Source organism: Miscanthus floridulus, chromosome 1, assembly GCF_019320115.1.
Source record: "Miscanthus floridulus cultivar M001 chromosome 1, ASM1932011v1, whole genome shotgun sequence".
NCBI lineage: Eukaryota > Viridiplantae > Streptophyta > Magnoliopsida > Poales > Poaceae > Miscanthus > Miscanthus floridulus.
Window position 1 is genome coordinate 155,507,146 of NC_089580.1, and position 21,179 is coordinate 155,528,324.

Consider the following 21,179-nt stretch of genomic DNA (forward strand, 5'->3'; position numbering starts at 1 on the left):
ATAATATTTTTGTATTGTCTTTTGCTATCTTCTAACAATGCCAGGTTGTTCGTATCCACCGACTTATGATGGTATAGGTGCTGATGAGTACATGGAGTGGGAAATTGTCATCGACAACATATTTGCTACTCGCTTTATGTGTCCAAGGAGGAAGGTAAAAAATGCAGCTAGTGTTTTACGACATTCTGCTTTATCTTGGTGGGAGTCTTTAGATCCTTCTGATAAACCTCAAACTTGGAATGATATAAAACTTCTTATGCGAGAAACCTTTGTTAATCCACCTCCTGTTTTGATTTCATATGATGAGGTGCACCATTTGGAGGAAGAATCTGTTGTTATTCCTCTTGCTATGACTAACCTTCTGCAGGATAATATCCATAAGTAAGAGGATGACATGGAAGAAAATGAGGAGCTCACAACCTCATATGCAAATTCAGAACCATCACTTCACAATGCATCTATTACTCCTACTGAGAACATAGGTAATGCCCATGGTGCTACACTCACGGAAGGTGAAAATTGTCTTAATGTACTAAATTTTTTCACAAACCATGCTATCATAGAGCAATTGTTAGTGGAACCCTCTCTTGATTTATCTTTGTCCCATGATAATTTGCTTGATGTTCCTTGTGATAAAGATGAATTAGTTGATGATGCTTCAGTTTTCTATGTTTTGGGACTAATTACTTATGCTGAACATAAACGTTTGCTTCCCATTGCTACCGAAAAAAAAGAAAAGAAATTATTGTATTCTTCAAATACTTTGGGTTATATTGAGTTTGATACTTTATATGCTCTTAGTAGTTTAGAAGAGAAACTTAAATGTGTTGAATTGCCATGGTTGTCTACTTATATATATCATTTTATTGGAAAATATAATTGTAAAGGAGAGTATATGGTGCATCGTGTCTATATTTGTTCAACTCTGAAATCTCCTAATATTGCGCAAAAGTATGATCAACCAAATGATTCCAATTGCTATAATCTTGTCATGTCGAGTTTCCCTAATTTTGTTATAAAGAAACATGTTAAATTTCAAGAAGGAGAGCAATGTTGGCTACTACCAACAACGTTTCCTTGGGCTTGTTAGACATCCTTGGGACCCAGGCCCAAGTTGGAGCACGCCCCAAGAAGATGGAGAACACCTAAGAGATGGCCTTGGACGTCCTCCTCCTTGGCCACCACCTTAGGAGGCCAGCAAGGATGTCCAAGCCAAGCCAGAGGCCCAGTCCAATCCGAGTTCGAGTCTGCCTCGGCAGTCAGGACCAGTCTACAATAAAACAGACGCCCAGGACGCATCCAAACTCCGTTTTCGATGATCCACATATGGATGGAAAGCTAATTTGATAAGGAAGCCAATCCAAGTGGTTTCACATCAAAACCTCTTCGGAATCAACGGGAATCGTCGAAACAAGTTGACATCCAGAATCTATCACGGCGCTGCGTCATCGTCTTTTGGGCCGTTGGGCCTTGTAACGTGTTGGGACACCTTTAGGACATGAAGAGGGATCCTTGGACGCCCCTTAGGCTATATAATCAGTAGCCACCATCTACATTAGGTTTTGGGTTTTGTTTTAGATCAATCTGTCATTGAACAGTGCTTAATCATTCATCTGCAATTGTCACTTTAATTGAGTTGCTTTTTATCTTGTTCTTGCTTGTGTTCTTCGATTCGCAGCAGAGATTAGCCTTCTTCGCGAGGTCAACTGGATTGTGACATGGTTGATAACCAGAGAAGATGTTGTGCTAAGGTTGCAGGGTTTGGGTCTTTGTGATCTGAAGCCGGATCGGTGTGTCGCTCTCCGACCAAATCGTTGTTTATCTTGAACCTGACGGAAGATCGGGACCCTCGTCTCCTTTACCGCCTACCGACCTCCCTCGCCGACCTACCTCTCCAACAATAAAAACCAAGATAAGTCTCGTCCTCTTGACCCTCTTGCTTTGCTTACCTTTGTTTACTCTATTCGCTGTCTTCCTTGACCTGGGCCATCCCGACGATGGCTCAGATGCACCAGAGGATCGACTAAGCTAACCACTTGCTGGCCTTTGCTGAAGGAGGACCGCTGTAGAAGGCCCTCGAGCGAGGCAAGGATGGGATAGGCAAAGCAGGAGGAGCAGGCGAAAGATTAGCAAGGCGCTAACAGAGCGGCCCTGGCCATCGTGTTACCAGCTATGTCCTTTTCCCCCTCTCTTGTGCCAATTTAGTTCTAATGGCATCAAGTTCCGTAGCCTTGTGAGGCTTGTGAGACTGCTTAGATTGCACACATATATGGCACTTAGAACCATTGACTAAGTTAAATTTGGGGATTAACTTCAGATTTGCTAGCCACGATAGACAACCAAAATTAACATGACAAAGTCGTGAATGCCAAATATTTGACTCATCGTTGATAATAGCATTGTTCACAACCTTATTACACACATCATCATGCAACGATAAGCGGAACAAGCCTCCGTAATCATAACATTTACCAACAAATGTTCCATACTTCAATAGTACATATTTGTTATCCTCAAAGACAATTTTATAACCATCTCGACACAGTTGAGAGATGCTAACTAGATTCTTTATGATGGAGGGGACATGTTGCATGTTCTTCAACAGCACCGTCTTTTCCGAAGTGAACTTCAGAATGACCATACCAACACCAAGAACACGCGCATGGGACTCGTTTCCCATCAGCAAGGCTCCAGTCCCGCCAGCCTAATAAGAAGAAAACAAAATAGCATCAACACACACATTTTTGTTAGCCCCAGTATCCATCCACCACTCAGGTGAATGACAGACTGAAAGAACAGTAGGTAATGAATTTTTGTACCTAGATGTTCCTCCTTCAGCCTCGCTAACAACCATGTTTGTAGCTTTCTCTTCTTGCTTGAATTTGCAGTCTGGGCACGTACTTGCCCAGTGCTCATCGCTCCCGCAAACAAAACAACCACCTTTTTTGTTCTTTGTTTTCTTCTTAAAAGTGGTTATTTGATTTGCCTTCGAGTTGTTCTCTTGCTTGTTCTTCTTCTTATTATTATGAGATGCATTGTTGTTTTTCCTCTGTACCATATTGGTAGCAGAAGACTCAAGTCCTTTTCCACATATGTCTTTTGCTATTGCCCCCTCCTTAACATTAAGAGACCCAATAAGCTCAGCAACACTAAATTCTTATCTCTTGTGTTTCAGAGAAGTAGCAAAATCCTTCCAAGAAGGTTGCAGCTTAGCGATTATACCGCTGGCCACAAACTTGTCAGACAACACACAAGGAAACTATTCAAGTTTCTTTGCCTGCGCCTGTATCTCATGAGCCTGTTCCACTACTGAACGGTTATCAACCATTTTGTAGTCATACAGCTCACTACCAGCATCGGAAACATTGAATTGAGCATCAAGTGCATCTCATAACTCTTTGTCTATCGAGCATATGATGTAATTGTCCTTGTATTTGCTATGAAGTGCACTAATCACAGCTCCTCGAAATAGGTTATCGACCGCCATGAACTTTTGCTCATCCTCTGAAGCAAGTTGTTCGGGCTTCCCCTATGCGTCGTGATAGCAGTTCATAGCAGTCAACCATAGGACCAACTTAGCACGCCATCTCTTGTAATTTGTGCCATCAAAATCATTGGGCTTCAGTACAGCAGCAAAACCACAAACAAAAAATTGACTAATATCAGGTTTTTGGATTGTTAGGAATTTAGGCATTTTCATGTTTAATTTAATCCAAAAAAATAGTAAATTCATGACAACAAATATGTGCACGTGTGAACTACTAGTGACAACTATGATGAACATACTGATCATGTTTAAGAGCACAAAAACCTTACTGAACATAGAGACAGTAAGATTAGAAGTATACCCAACGGAGGAACCCATACTCAAGGCACCGGTGGCTCCATGCGCACTAGTCAACATATTATGTTGCTCGATGTCGCGGACCACAGTCGATGCAGGACGATGTTCGTAGTGTAATCCCTCGAACGTCCATCAAGAAGTAGACAATCCGAGGAGGAAGAAGAAGATGTCGGCAATAACCAGGAAGAAGCGAGCAGTCATAGAGATGCTCCCTAAAAACCTAATCGCACACACACCCGAGCAGGTGTTGCTATGCGGATGGTGGTTTTAAAGGCCTGCTCTCCCAACACTCCGTGCGCGTAGAGGATTGGGACGGGGAAACTCGGTAGCAACTCAATAGAAGAACAGTGGTGTTGGAGGTGTTGTGTCTCATCCGCACAACTGAAGGTAAGCGCTCCTTTTTATAAGCACGGAAGGTAGAAGATGAAGTGTAGAGGATGAACCTGGACGTCATGAAGCATCATGAAGCGTCCATCAATTACTAGTAACCTCTACCATAATCATGGGAGTTACTAGTAGCCGCAGCCATAACTATGACCGTTACAAGTTTAGCCATCAACTACATTCAATCCACCATTTTATTGCACCAAGCATCAAATATGGCCTTAGAATTTATTTGATTTAATTATTAAATAAAATATGGGTCATACCCACATTAAATCTAACATCCAATTGGTGTTAATGGTTTGAAACCCACCATTTCTGAGTGGAGATGGGGTATTCAATGGTGGAGTAGAGCGTAACCAAGTCTTGGGGTGTGTTTGGTTCCCCTGGTTCCCTGCATCTTCTTCGTCTTGGCTAGGTGACTCTTTGGTGCTCCCATGTGGACTAGGAGATTGTGGCAACAATCTGACGCCACACAAAATTTTTTGATTGTATCTTTGCCTCTCTTTGGTTTTTGCATCACTTCTTGTCTTTCTTGTTTGGTGCAAGTTCCTTTAAGTGATAACTAGAATAGCATGATAAAATGCTTACCCTCGGATTGCTTTTTGTTCTCAAGGACCTACACTTTGTGTGAAACTTTCTAAGGACTTGATTAGAACTTCTTAGATTGATTTTGTAGAAGAACTTAGGTATCAAGGTGCTTGAAGGATAGATTCAGCATAAGTTAAGGTTGTTTATTTAATTTTAGAGTCTAATTCACACACACTCTCTCTCTTGGACCATTTGATCCTTATAATTGGTATCACAGCCTCCTTGCTTCATCTAGACTTCACGAACACGAGCAATGGCTCCGAGAGGGAACACACCGCCCAAGTTCAAGGGGAGGGACTTTCTTTATTCGAAACTCCCAATGTTGGCTTACCTTGAAGTCCATCCCCTGACATTTGGAGAGTGGCTTCCACCGTGTTCGACACACCCATGAATGCCGAGCAAAACAAGTTGAAAGCTCGTGCTAAGAATGCTACCTTTGAAGACATAGATCAGCAATAAGCCTTCGATAGGATCCTAGTTGGGACTTGGCCCATGATGTTTGGCAAGTGCTCATCAACATCAGCGAAGGCATCACCGCCATTCTCAATGACCGATATCATGTGCTTAAGACCAAGCTTGACTCTTTCAAGATGCCCCCAAAAGAACTTTGCAATACATGTATACTAACTTAAATGTTCTTATAGAGGAGATAAACTCTCTTGTCTTGTGCAGCTCACAACCGGAGAAATCAACCGGAAGATACTCATTACTCTCCACAAGCACAAGTATGACATCGTGGTTTCCGGTCTCCATGAGAAGGACCTCGATAAATTGGAGGTGTATCAGCTTGTAAACAAGATTAAGGCCCATGATATGTCAGTCCATGGAGAAACAAAAGAGGCATCCACGCTTAAAGATCTTGCCTTTGTGGTTAAGACAAGAAAGAAGACTAAGAAAAAGGCCAAGAATATTGCCATCCCTTCATCAAGCTCAAGTGAAGATTCAAGCAATGAAGGGGGAGAGGATGGAGGTCATGCCTTCCTCATGAGAAGAAGACTTACAAAATGCTCTCAACACTTGCGAAGAAGGGATTCATCTATGATCAAGAAGAACAAGTCTAAGGCCACAAATCCATTAGTAAATAGGTAGGACTTTATCTAATCACTTCTTCTATATCTCAAGTGTCTGATTTTTTGTTGTTCATCTGGTAACATGCAATTATTTTATTGTTTGGTTATAGAAAAAAATGTGAATTATCTCTTTGAGTTATTTTTTTAATTATACTAGTTAATTGTATAAGATTAATTTCTTAAATTTTGTAAACATTTAGACACCTGAAATATAGCAACTCCCTTATGTAATTGTACAAATTGAAAGAATTGTTGTGAGCTGTATGTGGAACTATTGTATTTATTAGAAACCATCCTCGTTTTGGCATGGCACGCGAGTCTCTCTGTACAAATCTTTAAATTCTACGGTGTCCCTTGTAATTTTCATACTTATTTAGATTCTTTTTACACTCTGTGAATTTGGATGTAAAAGAAACGGAAAAATGAGTGCACACTTTATGCATTACCTTTCAGTCTTGAGCTCGGGGTCCATCACCGCTGCCGCCTGCCGGCGATCAGCTCCAGCGCGGAGTCCACGATGTCGGAGAAGCTCTCACGGTGCATGCTGATGCCCACGCTTCCTGAGAAAACGTGGTAGCACTCCAGCTCCGACGTGGTGTCGGCGATAGACTCTAGCAGCCGCTGCATGCCCACCTCCCTGAGGAGCTCAACGTACCCGCCGCCGTCATCGCCGCGGCCGCCCGAATTCGTCACCAGCCAGATGACCTGCTGCACCACGAACCGTCGCATTCGCGGGACCCTGATCTCCGGATACCTGTACTGCCGCAGGATGCTCGCCAGCCGCTCCACGTATGCCCGTTCGTCCGCCACGCCGGCGCCGCGCAGCTCGGCGGCAAACTGCTCGCCGTCGATGAACTTGAAGATCTCCGTCGTCAGGCCGACGGACACCTCGAGTATTTTATCTCTGTCCACCATGGTGGCCTTCAGCACCGCCGGCAGGGCCCTGGTCACCACGCGCAGCCGCTCCCTCTGCTGTTGCCCCGAGTACGCGCACAGGTTCCGCAGCACCCGCGCCGCGTTCAGGCGCCGTGCGTCGCCGTCCTGCAACGCCGACACGAGCTGGTCCATCACGTCGGCGCGCTTGAGTATCGCCGCGCAGCCGGCCTCGCTCTCCAGCACCAGCATCGCCAGCGCTTCGCCGGCCTCGCAGCCGAGTTCCGTCTCTTGGGAATTGAAGAACATCGACAGCAGCAGCTTGACGACGCCTCCGGTGGCCACGATGGCCTCCTTGCCGCTGTCGTCCATGGCCAGCCCAGTCAGTACGTCCGTGGCAAGCTTCTGCAGCTCCCTGTGCTGCTGCCCGTACCGCAGTATGTCGCGCAGGTTGCTCACCGTGAACACGTTCTCCGCGACGCTCTCCCGCAGCGCCTTCCCCGTGTTCCCCGTCGTGGACACGAGCATCTTGACCACCTTGAGCGCGCGCTTCACGGCGCTCACCTGCGAGTCGGTCACGTGCGGGTTCTGGAGGAGAACCGGCGACGCCTGCGTGAAGTTGATGACCTTGGCGAGCAGGCCTCGCGCGTTCCCGATCTTGCCGCAGTTGTCATGGTCCCTGGCGAGCCTCTTGAGGATGAGCAGGCCCAGCAGGTTGAACGGCAGGTGGTCGTAGCCGCGGCTCGCCGGTGAGGCCCCGTGCTTGTCGTCGGCGGGAGCACCGGGCAGCTGCGGGTGCATTCCGGACACGGGCGGACCCCTGCCGGTGTAGAGCAGGGACGTGACGGACTCGATGGCGCCAGGGATGCCGGACACCCGGAGCGCGTTCTGACGCTTGCCGGCGAGCTTGGACACGATCTCGGCGGCGCACCATCGCACCTCCTCCTCTTCGGGGCGCTTCCAGTTGAGCATCTCGACGAGCCGCTCGATGGACCTCGGGGTGGTGCCGACCTTGCGCAGCGTGTCGCTCGCGGAGCGCTCGCTGTTGGCGAACTGCTGCAGGATGCGCACGCCGATGAGCTGCTCGTCGAGGAAGTCCGAGAGGATGAGCTCCTCCGCGAAGGTGACGAGGTCCATCTTGATGCCGTCGAAGATGCTCCCAGCGATGCACCGCGAGTAGGCGTCATAGAAGAAGCGCTTGAGGGAGACGAGCCCGTACGCGCCCAGCTCGCACTCATCGCTCACCTGGTGGAGCAGCTTGCAGACGGAGACCTTCCACGTCCAGTACGCCTTCTCGAACAGGAAGAGCAACGCCTCCACGAGCGCCAGCGTGTAGAAGAGCAGGAGCGCCGGCCTCATGTTGCGGCTGTCGTCGGGGTCGCCGAAGTCGTGCTTCCAGAGGCGCATCACCGAGAGCGCGACGCAGGCGAGCGAGGAGAGCACCTGCAGCCAGTTGAGCAGCCTGCCGACCTTCCTGGACACGAAGACCCAGCCGGTGTGGGGGAGCAGCGACACGTCCGGCGCGTGCCAGGCGCGCTGCCTCATGAAGGAGACGATCTGGCGCTGGAACAGCGCGGCCCTGGCTCGCGCGTCGTCGTCGCGCCCGCCGCCGCCGCCGCCGCCGCCGGCGGCCGCGGCAGCCGGATCGACGATGGCGCGAATGATGTGGCGGAAGAAGCGGGAGCTGGAGCGCAACGCGCCGCCCGCGGTGGAGGTCTGCGTGGCGTGGTGCTGCCACTCCAGCTCGTGGCTGTGGCTGAAGACGCGCGCGCCCCCGCCGACGAGGATCACGGTGACGCACCAGAAGTCGGTGATGCAGAGCGTGCTCGCGAACCCGCCGAGGAGCACGACGGTGGCCCACACGAAGTCGAGCTTCCCGAGCCCGCTCGCCGCTTTCTCGAGAACGGCGAGCCGGAGCGCGAACAGCGTGAGCCGCTTCTCGGGCGGCTCCCGCCCGCCGGCCCTTCCGGAGCTGCCGTGGCCGCTCCCGCTGCCCGGCGTCGGCTCGGGCCACGGCTCGAAGAAGGACGCCGAGCCGGGACCTCCGGTGCCGAGCCCGCCGCCGGCCCCGGCGGCGGCGGCGCCACGGTGCTCCATGATGTCCAGCTGGATGCTCGGCGGCACATCGCCACCGCCTTTCTGCGAGCCGCCGTCGCCGTTGGACTCGAGGCGCGTGGCCTCGCGGCTCTTCTTGTACTTCATGGTATACTTGGCCTTTCTGCGAGCCGCTAGTTTTCATGAATATTTAATAAGATCCGGTGCTTGTTTAGTTCTCAAAATATTTCCAAAAAAGTGCTACAGTAGCCATCATATCGAATCTTACGATATGCGCATGAAGCATTAAATGTAGACGGAAAAAAAACTAATTGCACAGTTTGGTAGAAAATTGCGAGAAGAACGTTTTGAGCCTAATTAATCCATGATTGAACACTAATTGCCAAATAAAAACGAAAGTACTACGATAGTCAAATTTTCAAAATTCACGAACTAAACACGCACCTATTTATAAAAACTATTGGTTTGGACTTTAGTGCTAGGCATATATTGACTTAATCAAAATACAGAGAAGTAAGATGACAGCATGTTTACGCTTCATTCAGTTGGTTATTGCACCATGAGTATCATTTTCCGCATATAATTCATTTTTCCTGTCTGAATTAAAGATTATATTTGGACTGACTTGGTCCTCCGTAATACAGTACACTGTTGGTTGGATCTTGACTGGCTTTAGAGCTGAAAGCACGTGGATTGACGCTTTACCGTTGCCGTCCTCAGTAATACGGAGTACCATGGTATACGGAGTTCATGGTGGCGCCAGCTCAGACTCAGAGAGGGTCACTGATCCCGAGGAAAGAAAGAAAGGAGAAATGAAGGGGAATCCCGTGACTCCAAGTCTCTAACAATGGTGGGGAAATTAAAGGGCGTTGCCTCTTTTTTGCAAGGGCTCAAGAACACGAAGCGAACGGAGATGCAGTTTGTGACGTTTCTCTAGAACTCGAATTCGACATCGGAAGCTTGGGGAAGGGGTCGAGAACTGTTGATGCGGAATGGATCAAGGATTTAGCGCCAACAGTCAACTCGCGTATGGGGAGCAGACAAGTTGCTTTTTGTAATCATGCTAGCACTCCCTTTTCCTGCAAGCTACATAATCCAAAATTTTTTGAATTTTGACTACTGTAACACTTTCGTCTGACCCTGCAAGCTACCTCGGAAGCTCTTTATATCCTCTTGGGGCTTGTTTAGATTGAAAGTTTTTTTAACCTCATGAATAGGACCACTTTCGTCTTATTTGGTAAATATTGTCCAATCGTGGACCAACTAGGCTCAAAAGATTCATCTCGTGATTTCCAATTAAACTGTGTAATTAGTTTTTTTTTATCTACATTTAATACTCCATGCAAGCGGCTAAAAATTAATGTGATGGAGAGAGAGTGAAAAAACTTAGAATTTGGAGGTGATGTAAACAAGTTTCCAGAAAGCCAGACGCGAATTTGAATGCTGCTGTGCAGCGGAACAACAAACAGGCGACTACGTCCGCACAATGACAGAAAATAAACTGACATGTCCTTGTCCACCATCCAGGCCATGCGTGGGGATAAATGTGCCACGGGCACGGGCCACCGGCCACCGGATGGTCTACGTCCGCCAGCGCATCGGCGTTGGCGTGCAAGCAAATAGCAAAGCGGCATATGCCACGGCCACGATCGGATTGGTCCACTGGAGACGCTGGAAATTTAAGGAACGCTGCTTCCGGCGCTGCGCTGCATCTGCACGTTTGGGTTCGTCGCACCGGGTATGGACGGACGCGGACCTGTCCTCTTCTTATCCACAGCGGACGTGGAGCCTGATTTCTTGACGCTGCACTGCACGGCCGCACCTGCACACGGCGCCGCGCGCGGCGGCGGCAGCAGCATCGTACGGAAAGTTTCTTGGCGACTCACTGACGTGCGCCTCCGCCCGCCACAGTCGTTGACGCACATCCGAGAACGCGGCCCGAGCCCCGACACGGGCCGCTTCCGGCTTTTCTGGGGCCGCCGGTCGAGCAGAGCCCAAGCGCCAACCGTGGCCTGATCCAGTGGTCCGCCTGCAGGTGACAACGCGACAGAGACCGCGCCGGGCGCTCCAAGCCGTTGCTACAAGAATACAAGGCCCACCGTCTCATTAGCTGCGGAACGGCCCGGTATGCTCCTCGATTGGCTTCGGTAGATGCAACGCCAGATCAAGAAGCGAGGTACTAGTGCTAGTACCCTACTAGTAGCACGTACGTACGTACTGGTAACTTGTGGGCGTGGCCCCTTTTTTTTTCCCTCTGGCTTCACCAGTACTAGTATCGCTTGCACCATCTTCGACTTTGTTGCAATTTGTAGTGGCGGAGGAAGAAACTTTAAATCAAGCTATGGAGGGCCTCCATTCCCATGGATGAAAGAGAGATCCTCCACCATGGCCACATGCGGGAGGACAGTGGTAGACAGACAAGTGGACGCTTGACATTGGTAACTTCTTCGGCCTCGTTCGCGTGTTTTTAAATCCAGATTAATCCGCTTCTTTTTTTGCATCCGTAACAGTGTTTTCCTCTCACAAATTTCTCCAGATTCCTTCAGAATTCCTCCGAACGAACGGGGCCTTCACGATGAACTGCGATCAAAGGGAGACGATTGTCCACCAAGGAAGGTTCCTCGTCAAGGTCCGTCATGGGCTATAGGGATCTTGCATTGATCAGAGCACAAAAAATAGAAAAGAGAGTAAATGCTAAAAAAATGTAAACGATGGTTCGCATTTAGGGCCTGTTTGGTTTCAAATAAGTCACCTACTTATAAGTTAAAAAGTGAAATAAGTGACTAATTTTGTCAAACACCACCAACTTATAAGTCACCTCTGCTTATAAGAAATAAGCTGGTTCACCCCTGCTTAAAACTTATAAGCCACCATTTTCCGCGTGGGGCCCACACCTTTCACTTAACAGGCATGAACTTATAAGTCATCTACAACCAAACAGGCATGACTTATAAGTCACTGATTTTCAGTCACCTGACTTATGGAAACCAAATAGGGCCTTAAAACTCGTGATCGTTTGCTGATTAGCACGTTGCAGGGCCACGCGAGAGCGGCTCCTGCAGGCACCGTTGTAGCCCTGTGAGCGAGGCCGGCATGACCGCATGGTAGGGAGGAAGGGGCGGGGGATGAGGCCGAAGGAGCTGTCCAAAACATGGCGACATGGAATTTTTTAACACTTTTTTGTAAACTAATTTTAAATCTAACACTGTTTGTTTTTCTCTCTCTCCAAAACCAACACTTTTGGCCGCACCTATTGCCATGGCGCGGCAAAACGCCTGTCCCGCTCCATGCATGGTGGCGCAATGGGAGGATGACGTGGCGTCGTCATGGCAGGGTCTGCCGCGCCACCCATCTTGGCGCGGTTGTGACGCGCCATCGCTGGTGGCACGGCAAGGCCCAATTAAAAGCCCGCGCGACACCCCACTGCGCTCACCCTCGCCCTCGAATGCCGCCGCCTACGCACCCGCCCGCCTAGTGCCGCCTCGCCTCGCCTGCGCCCCCACCCGCCCAGCCCCTGCCTGCGCCTCCGCCCGCCCAGCCCCTGCCAGCGCTGCCGCCTACTAGCCCAGCGCCTCCTCGCCTGCGCCAGCCGCCGCCGCCTCGCCTGCCAGCGCCGCCTCCTCTCCTTTGGCTCATATCAAGGTAGCTCTCTCTCGATTTCTTGTTATTATGAATGTTATTTTAGTTAGGGTTAGTGATTTAGGATAGTTAGGGTTAGTGATTTAGTATAGTTAGGTTAGTGAATTTATTTATTTAGGTAGGTAGTTTTTAGGGTTTAGGTTGTGTGTTGTAGTATAGTTAAGGTTTGGTTAGGTAGTTAGGGTTTAGGTTACTGTTAGTTAGGCCTTTGGGTTTAGGGATTGATTATGTATTTATTATTTAGTTAGTTTATAGTAGTAAAGGTTGTCAGTGTAGATACTAGTTTTTAAGTGTCGGTACTTAGTAGTGCGTGATACGGCGATTTGGAATGGTTTGATGAACCTCCTAGCTTCAATGACGTTTGTGTCCGTTTGAATACATAGAAGTTGCTTATTTTCCTAGTGAAGTTGTTTAATATGTCTGTTAATGTTACTTTAAATATATACATGTGCTTTCATATTGTGTTCCTATTGCATAACAAGTAGTTCAAATTTTGCAATGCTACATAATGTTAATTTGAATATTGTTAATTTGAATACTCTAACCCTTTGTTTATCAATTTGCAACAGGATAGCCCCTCCCACGCAGCACCCGTTGTACCCCCTTCTTGAGGTAGAGTACGATGAGCCGCACCGAGCACACATCTTGAGTGACACCGACACAGAGGTGGTCTTGCCTCCCTTGAGGCCCCGCACGCATACCAGGGCACACCAATGGGACGAGCATTACACGCCGTACATACGGCATGCCGGCTTCCTGGAGCTTGTCCGTATTGTCAACTACGGTCTTCCGCCCCTTGACCCAGCACTACTTACTACAGCTATAGACAGGTGCGAGCGCCTTCGTTGTATGTAAACATTCTTATAACAAATTTGAGGCAACTAACAGTCATTCTATTTTTATAACAGGTGGAGGCCTGAGACCCACACGTTTCACCTTCCTTGCGGCGAGATGACCTTGACCATGCAGGACGTGAAGGCTATCTTTGGCCTTCGATTAGGGGGACTTTCAGTGACAGGTGTAGTTGACAATGATCACTGGAGGGAGCTGGCGGCTCAGTTCACTGGCTTTCTTCCACCAGACGACGATGTTTCCAAGAAAAATAAGTGAGCAATTCAAGCCTATTTAATACTTGCATTGCTTTCCTGCAGCCATCGGGTCTCATTTTCTTTAGTGAATTTCAGGAAAAGTTCTGGTGTTTCGTCGTCGTAGATCACAGAGCGCTTTGATTACTTGGACCCACAGGATGATGAGGTTTAGATCGACAGATTTGCTAGAGTGTGGCTCTGGAACTTCCTTGGTGCTTTCCTCTTCCCAGAGCCTCGGGCAACACCATTAGCTAGATCTTTCTTGACATACTACGCCAGCCGTGGGAGAATATAGTGGCGTACAGCTGGGGCAGCGCAGTCCTGGCATGGACGTATCGACAGCTATCCGTTGCCTGTCGTCGCACCTCAGGGTATGCGAACCTTAGGGGGTGCTCCTACCTACTCTAGGTTTGGTGTTAGGAACGGTGGCTCATTGGAAGACCCCTTGCTACTGGTTTACCGTTAAGTACTTCAGTTCACTATATTCTTCACGGCAGTTACATATGATGAAAATATTAATGGCTAATTCATTATCGTATTCAATGCAGCAATAGAACGGGCATGATACACTCCTTACAACTTTGTATATCTGGATGTAAGCAGAGTTAGTTAGAGGGAATGCGAGACGCAAGTACAGGGAGTACACAGACGGTCTCAACGTCCTAACACAGTACCAGGTTACGCTCTCTTTACTATCATACATGTGTCTTGTTTCATGTACACTATATCACAATCTAACTGAATTACAAAATGTTCAGGTGCATTGGTGTCCTTGGGATGCTTCAGAGCTCAAGTACTATATGAGTCCTATCACTAGGGATGAGTCACACGAGTATAGCTGCAACGTCCCTCTTATTTTCTTTCACGTGGTCGAGATTCACTTGCCCATCAGGGTTTGCAGGCAGTTTGCAAGAATGACAGGCTGCCCACCACCGCTTTACTCCACCAACCAAGAATTGCATGGGTGCGTTATTGATTAATAACAAAGCTATAATTCAGAGATGTGTATGATACAACTAATAATCGTTTTATTGCAGGTATGACCATAGGAAGAGGTACAAAACCAAGAATTGGCGCGTGACACACAACGCGTACATCCAGTTGTGGCAGAACAGAGACTAACAGCCGATCGATGCGGGTCCCCCACACGACCAGCACACCATCGACGAGTACCTACGGTGGCTTCACAGGTCTATGAGGTCACATATCAAGCCCCCGTACACTGAGGAGGCGATTGACGAGGATGACGAGGAAGATATGATCGAAGATGTGTACGACATTGCCACTAGGGACGACACACAGTTACAGAGAGCCCCACTTTAAAGATACGTGGTAAGATACTCAAATGGTACAATTTGTTATCCATTTGGTATTAAGTATGTGTACTAAAATTGTCCAACCGCGTTTCTGTACCCAGTCGACACAATTGTCAAGGTTGTCCAATGAAGCAGCGTTTCGGCTTCACGAGTCTAGAGGGAAGGGGGCAGGCGTTCTCGAGGCTTTTATGGAGGTAAACATAAACTTTTCTGTTCCAAAAATATTTCTTTAGTGTATATGTGTTTGGGAAATGCACTAACTTTAATGTCTATTTATGTAGAAGGTGAAGCGGAGCTGCAGGAAGCTAGCTCAGAAGCTGAGCTGCATGGACACTCCTTGGGTGGAACTGGTAGTCCCGGCGCGGTCGGGTGGCACGTCTTCTAGCACTTTGAGGACACCAGCCGGCTCTTCTCAGCCGGTGACAGGTGCCACTTCCGCAGTGCGTACACCACCACATCATAGCGCTGGGAAGGACCCTGCAAACGAGGACGACGACGACGAACCCCCGGACTTCCGCAGACAGCACCACCAGTGGGACGATTGGCCATAGGACGAGATCGGCATATCTCAGCTAGGTGGTACCCCACTTGGTACCCAAGGATCCTCACATGTAGTAACAAAGGTAGTCTATTTAAATACGTAGTCTCCATGAACTAACGATAATAAAGATTATAAGTAATCGTGCATATCATATACTTGTAGGGTATGAGCCATACGCACCGGCAATGCGACCACATCGACGTTGGCTACACTCCCAATGTGTTGCCTATAAATCCGAAGAGACATAGGCGTCCGAGGGATTCTTACACTCCTAGGACTTCGTTAGTTATGTCGAACTTATGTCAAACAAATATTATCGTCCGAAACTTGCAGACTCATGAACCAATAAAAATATTATGTGACAACTTGTCAACTTGCGCATGGACTCCATTTATTTGCTTCATATTCGTTTTAATGCGTCGTGGCAGCACTTGTAGTTGTTTACAACACCGACAGCATGCCGAGGAGGAAGGGAGGCGGCCGGGGAATGGAAGGGAAGGGAAGGGAGGGAGGCGGCAACGGAGGGCCGGGCGTCGATAGCACTTGGGCGTGGCGGGAGGGCGTGGCGCGGTGAGCTGGCAGGTGGACACGACGCCAGCGCCGGTCTGGTTCTTCGCTGCGCTCCTCTTCTTCCTCACGCGTCTGCGCTCGTCCGAGCAACGTCGACCTTGTCCCATCCAAACCAAACACTACCTAGAGAAGAAATTGCTAGCAGTCACTCCTAGGATACACCAAAGGACAAGGAGACCTTACAGTGATTTTTGCGAAGAGGAAGATGACATTGTGCCCGTTCAGCCGTTCCTCTTCGGGGAGAGATGGAAAGAATGGGAGACAGAGAGGGTACGATGGGTGCGCTTCCAAAATTTATCATGTTAAAAATTTGACAAGCTATAATTTTAATTGCTACTAAAACTTGTCAAACTAAATTCATTAGACTAGATTAGACTTACCAAATCTCTCACGCCTAAATTTTTTTGAAATAGTCTTCTCTAATTTCATCTTTATTATTCAAATTATTTTGGTAACAACTTAATAAAAGTTAAAAAATAGTCTTCTCCAAGCGGCGGGCAGGCGCGGTGGGTAGGGGCGTGGACGCGGCGGGCGCGGCAGGCAGGCGGGACTGGGCCACGGGCCTTTTAGCCGGCTCTGCCGCGCTAAGGTCGGTGGCGCGGCAGACCCTGCCACGCCCCCGGTCTTCGCCACGTCATCCTCCCGCTGCGCCACCATGTATGGCGCGGCACAGATGTTTCGCCGCGACATGGCAATAGGCGTGGCCAAAAGTTTTAGTTTTAGAGAGAGAAAAAATAGTGTTAGATTTAAAATTAGTTTACAAAAAATATTAAAAAAATCGTGACATGAAAAACACGTGTCCTGCCGCGTGCTGACGACCTTGCCAAGTCGTCAACCAGGGGCGGGCCCAAAATGAGAGCTGGCAAGGTGTGAAAGCTCCGAGCAAAGCAAACTGATGAGGCCGCATGGTGCGGCCCCCATGCTCTGAGGTGGGTTGTGTCCTCGTGCCGGTAATATAATACTGGCGCTGTTTCATCCATCTGATCTTTAGCAGCTGTTTTTTTTAAACACTATTTTCCATATGGTGCGTTCACTCTTGTGGCCGGTACGGGGCAGCTGTTTCTTTTAGGAAAAAACTTTATTTTCCATACAGTGCGTTCACTCTTGTGTTGTGGCCCGTATATATGGCAAAAATTTAGAAATGTCATTTAGAGCAGTCCCAAAAATCTCTTTATATCTTTCATAATATTAGAAAAAGAGTTTTTTTAATAAAAAAGGCCTCAAACAATTTCTTCAATTATATCCAAATATTGACATCCTGTATTCCGCATTTCTCGCTAGTCAAACACCCACTTTTAACCCAGGCATTAATCAATCTGTTCGACTGCTCGTATACGATCGTGGATTATAAGCTGGAATAGTATTTTTCTCTCACACCAAACCAGCTAGCAGTAAATAATCAACGATCGTTTACGACGAAACGAACAGGCTGAATTTCTTTAGCCAGTTCACCTGCCCCGTGGCCTCATAACATGCTACAAACTCGGCATACATCATGGACGATACAGTGACGGTTTGCTTGGAGCTTTTCCACGATATAGCTCCCCCTATAAAAATAAATACATAATCTGATGTGGATTTTCTATCATCTACATCTCTCGTAAAATCTGAATCTGAATACCCTTCTATATGTAGGAAATCAGATCTTTTGTACGGTAGCATGAGACCTTTTGTGCCTTGCAAATAATGCAAAGCTTTCTTTACCATTCTCCAGTGTTCTATTTCTGGATTACTTTGATATCTGTCAAGTATCACGGTAACAAAAGCTAAGTCAGAGCGTGTACATACTTGAGCATACTGCAAGCTTCCCACAGCTGAAGCATATGAAACCACTTTCATTCGATCGATCTTATATTGGTTCCTAGGACATTGGAATTCTCCAAAACTATCGTCCTTAACTATAGGAGCAGGTGAAGACTTACACGCATGCATACTGTATTTCTTTAGAACCTTTTCTAAGTATGCCATTTGCGATAATTCTAAAACCCCCTTTCTTCTATCTCGGTGAATCTCTATTCCTAAAACAAACGAAGCTTCACCGAGATCTTTCATATCAAAATTTGAGGACAAGAACTTCTTCGTCTCTAGTAGTAGATTAACATCACTACTAGCGAGTAAGATATCGTCCACATACAGGATTAGGAAAATGAATTTTCCATTCTTGAACTTTGTATAAATGCAATTGTCCTCTACATTCTCTTTAAACCCAAACTTCCTTATCGTTCCATCAAACTTTAAAAACCATTGTCTAGAGGCTTGTTTTAATCCGTAAATGGATTTCTTCAGGCGGCTTCCCATACGTTCTTTTTCTTTTATGACAAAATCTTTTGGTTGTGCCATATAAATATTTTCATCTAAATCCTGTTAAGGAACGACGTCTTTACATCCATCTAATATAATTCTAAATCGTAATATGCCACTAACGCCATTATGATTCTAAAAGAATCCTTACAAGAGATTGAAGAAAATATCTCCTTGTAATCTATTCCTTCTCCTTGCGTGAAACCTTTCACCACAAGTCACGCTTTAAACCTTTCCATATTCCCTTTGGAGTCATATTTAGCTTTGTAGACCCATTTACAGCCTCATGTCTTGGTTTCTTTAGGAATTTTCTCTAAGTCTCAAACATCGTTGGTACTCATTGATTTTCTTTCATCTTTCATGGCTTCAAGCCACTTCGACGAGTGAGCGCTTCTCATGGCTTCTTCAAATGAGATGGGATCACCCTCCATTTGAAATTCTTCACATTCATATACTTCGTAGTCATCAGGAATGGCTGGTTTTCTTGCTGTTTGAGACCTTCTAGGGGCCTCATTAGTTGGCGCTTGTTCCATATAGGGTTGTTGTTGCTCTTCCTCATGTGCGACAATGGGCTCCTGGAGGACATGTTCCTCATGTTCATTTGTTGTCGCCACAGGAGAACTAACAACAGGTGATGTCACTATAGTGTCTTGCACTATTGATGCAGCTGCAACAGGTAGTGAGAAAAATGGCCCCTGGACCATCGGAGTGGGCACGTATACCCGCTTCTCCTCAAGGTTAATTTCTCACGCTACCATGCTTCCCTGACCATATCATCCTTCAAGAACACAGCGTGTCTTGTGTTTCTATAAACTTCGTATGTCTGTCAGGACAGTAGAAACAATAATCTTTTGACTTATCTAGATAGCCAATGAAATGGCAACTGACTGTCTTAGAGTCTAGCTTCCCAATGTTTGGGTTAAATATTTTGGCCTCAACTGGACAGCTCCACACACATAAATAGTTAAGTGAGGGTTCCCTTCCTAACCACAACTCATATGGAGTTTTGGCACCGACTTGCTTTGTACTCGATTGAGAATATGAATGGCGGTTTTAATGTCTCCATCCATAAACTTATCGATAAAGTGGAGTAACTTATCATACTTCTCACCATATCTATTAAGGTACGGTTGCGTCTATCAGCTACTCCATTCTGCTGAGGCTCGCTTGGTGTAGAGTACTGGGCGACTATGTTATTTTCCTATAAGAACTTTGCAAAAGGTCTAGGAACTTGGCCATATGGGGTATGTCGACCGTAGTACTCCCCCCACGGTCGGATCTTATACTACCTTAATTTTTAAATTGTGTTGATTTTCTATTTTAGCCTTAAATATCTTAAATTTATCCAATGCTTCTGATCTTTTCTTAATTGGATAAATATAGTCATAACGAGAATAATCATCTGTGAATATTATGAATGAATTATAACCATCCACACTTTTCATAGGAAAAGGACCCCATATATCTGTGTGAATTATTTCCAAAATTCCTACGCTTCGTTTGACGTCTTTCTTTATTTTCTTAACATACTTTCCTTTAATGCAATCAATGCATTGTTCTAAATATGAAAATTCTAATGGCGGAAGAATTGATTTCTTAATCAATCGTTCTATCCTCCCCCTCGAAATATGGCCTAAACGACAGTGCCATAATTTCGATGATATATCATGAATTCTCTTTCGCTTATTACTTACATTCATAGATGAGGAGGTAATCTCATTCTCAGTGCTCACAACATTCACATTCTCAGAAAGCGATAACAAATAAAGCTTGTCTTGTCGGAAGGCAAGACCAATACACTTATTATTAAACATAATCTTACATTGGCCATTACCAAAATGGCAATCATATCCATCATCATCTAAATGTGAGACACTTATTAAGTTTCTATGCAAAGAGGGTACATAAAAGACATCTGTAAGCTTAAGTACAAAGCCATCATTTAATTTTAATGGGAGTTCTCTAATGGCTTCTACTTTAGCTTTGACCCCATTTGCCACCTTAATGTGTCTTTCTCCTCTTTGCAGGGTCCTCCTCGTATAGAATCTCTGTAATAAATTTGCAACATGAATAGTTGCACCTAAATCAATCCACCAAATAAATTTTGCATAACTTAAATACAAGGACTCATCTACAAATGTAATAATGTCCTCACATTTTCTCATCAGGTGTTTCAGGAAGTCTGGACAATCCTTGTAGTAGTGTCCAGTCTTGTGGCACCATCTGCAGGTGTCCTTGTCTACTTGAACATAGTTGGATTTCTTATGGTGATCTTTCTGTGGGCCCTTTCTTGTTGCTTAGAGGGGGAGCTATTGTCCCACTGAGGTTTTCCTTGTGGTTTAGCATTCTTGTTGTTAAAGTTCTTTTTATTTTCCTTCACATGGTTGACAGAGTCACCATGTGAGCTCTTAAGCCTCTCCTCTTCTTGCACACACATGGCAATGAGCTTCTCATTGTCCCACTTGTCTGGCTGTAAGTTGTAATTAACAACAAAGGTCTCATACTCTTTGGGCAAAGATGCAAAAATCAAATGAATTAGGAACTCATCCTTGAGCCCCAAGTCCATTGGCTTGAGCTTAGATGTCATGTTGCTCATCTTCAATATGTGCTCTCTAATCCCTCCACCAGAGTATTTTTCATTGACTAACTTCTTAATAAGAGTGCTTGCATATGCCTTTGAAGAGCCAATAAACTGACTTTCCACCTTCTTAAGATACTCAGTGGCGGTGGTATATTCTAGGATTGATCCCCTTATTGGATCATCAATGGAGCCGTTAATCACCATCAAACACTTGTGGTTTGAACTATCCCACTTCGCACGATCAAGATCGTACTTTATTCTCACTTCTACATGGTCATGCTGCCGAGTAGCGAAAGCTACATCAGTCTCATTTTCTACCCTTATCG

At 46.6% G+C, this 21,179-nt stretch overlaps 1 protein-coding gene across 4 annotated transcripts; it reads right to left on the reverse strand.

The window, feature by feature from the left end:
• Positions 1-229: 229 nt before the first annotated feature.
• On the reverse strand, positions 230-8,964 carry LOC136544657 (uncharacterized). Of its 4 annotated transcripts, XR_010780812.1 has the most exons (3): positions 6,336-8,964; positions 2,820-3,619; positions 2,374-2,704 (listed from the first exon to the last, which is right to left on the reverse strand). XR_010780812.1 is itself a non-coding variant. In XM_066536749.1 (2 exons), exon 1 carries the CDS (start codon positions 8,962-8,964, stop codon positions 6,361-6,363), a length of 2,604 nt encoding a protein of 867 aa, XP_066392846.1. In that variant the 3' UTR covers positions 230-361; positions 6,336-6,360. The 4 variants fall into 4 exon arrangements, 3 of the variants coding, with proteins under 3 accessions (XP_066392846.1, XP_066392838.1, XP_066392848.1); XM_066536749.1 differs by lacking the exons at positions 2,374-2,704; positions 2,820-3,619 and adding an exon at positions 230-361; XM_066536741.1 differs by lacking the exon at positions 2,820-3,619.
• Positions 8,965-21,179: the final 12,215 nt, after the last annotated feature.

Excerpts from the sequence above, each read along its gene's own strand:
- LOC136544657 (XM_066536749.1), bottom strand. The coding sequence starts at position 8,964 with ATGAAGTACAAGAAGAGCCGCGAGGCCACGCGCCTCGAGTCCAACGGC.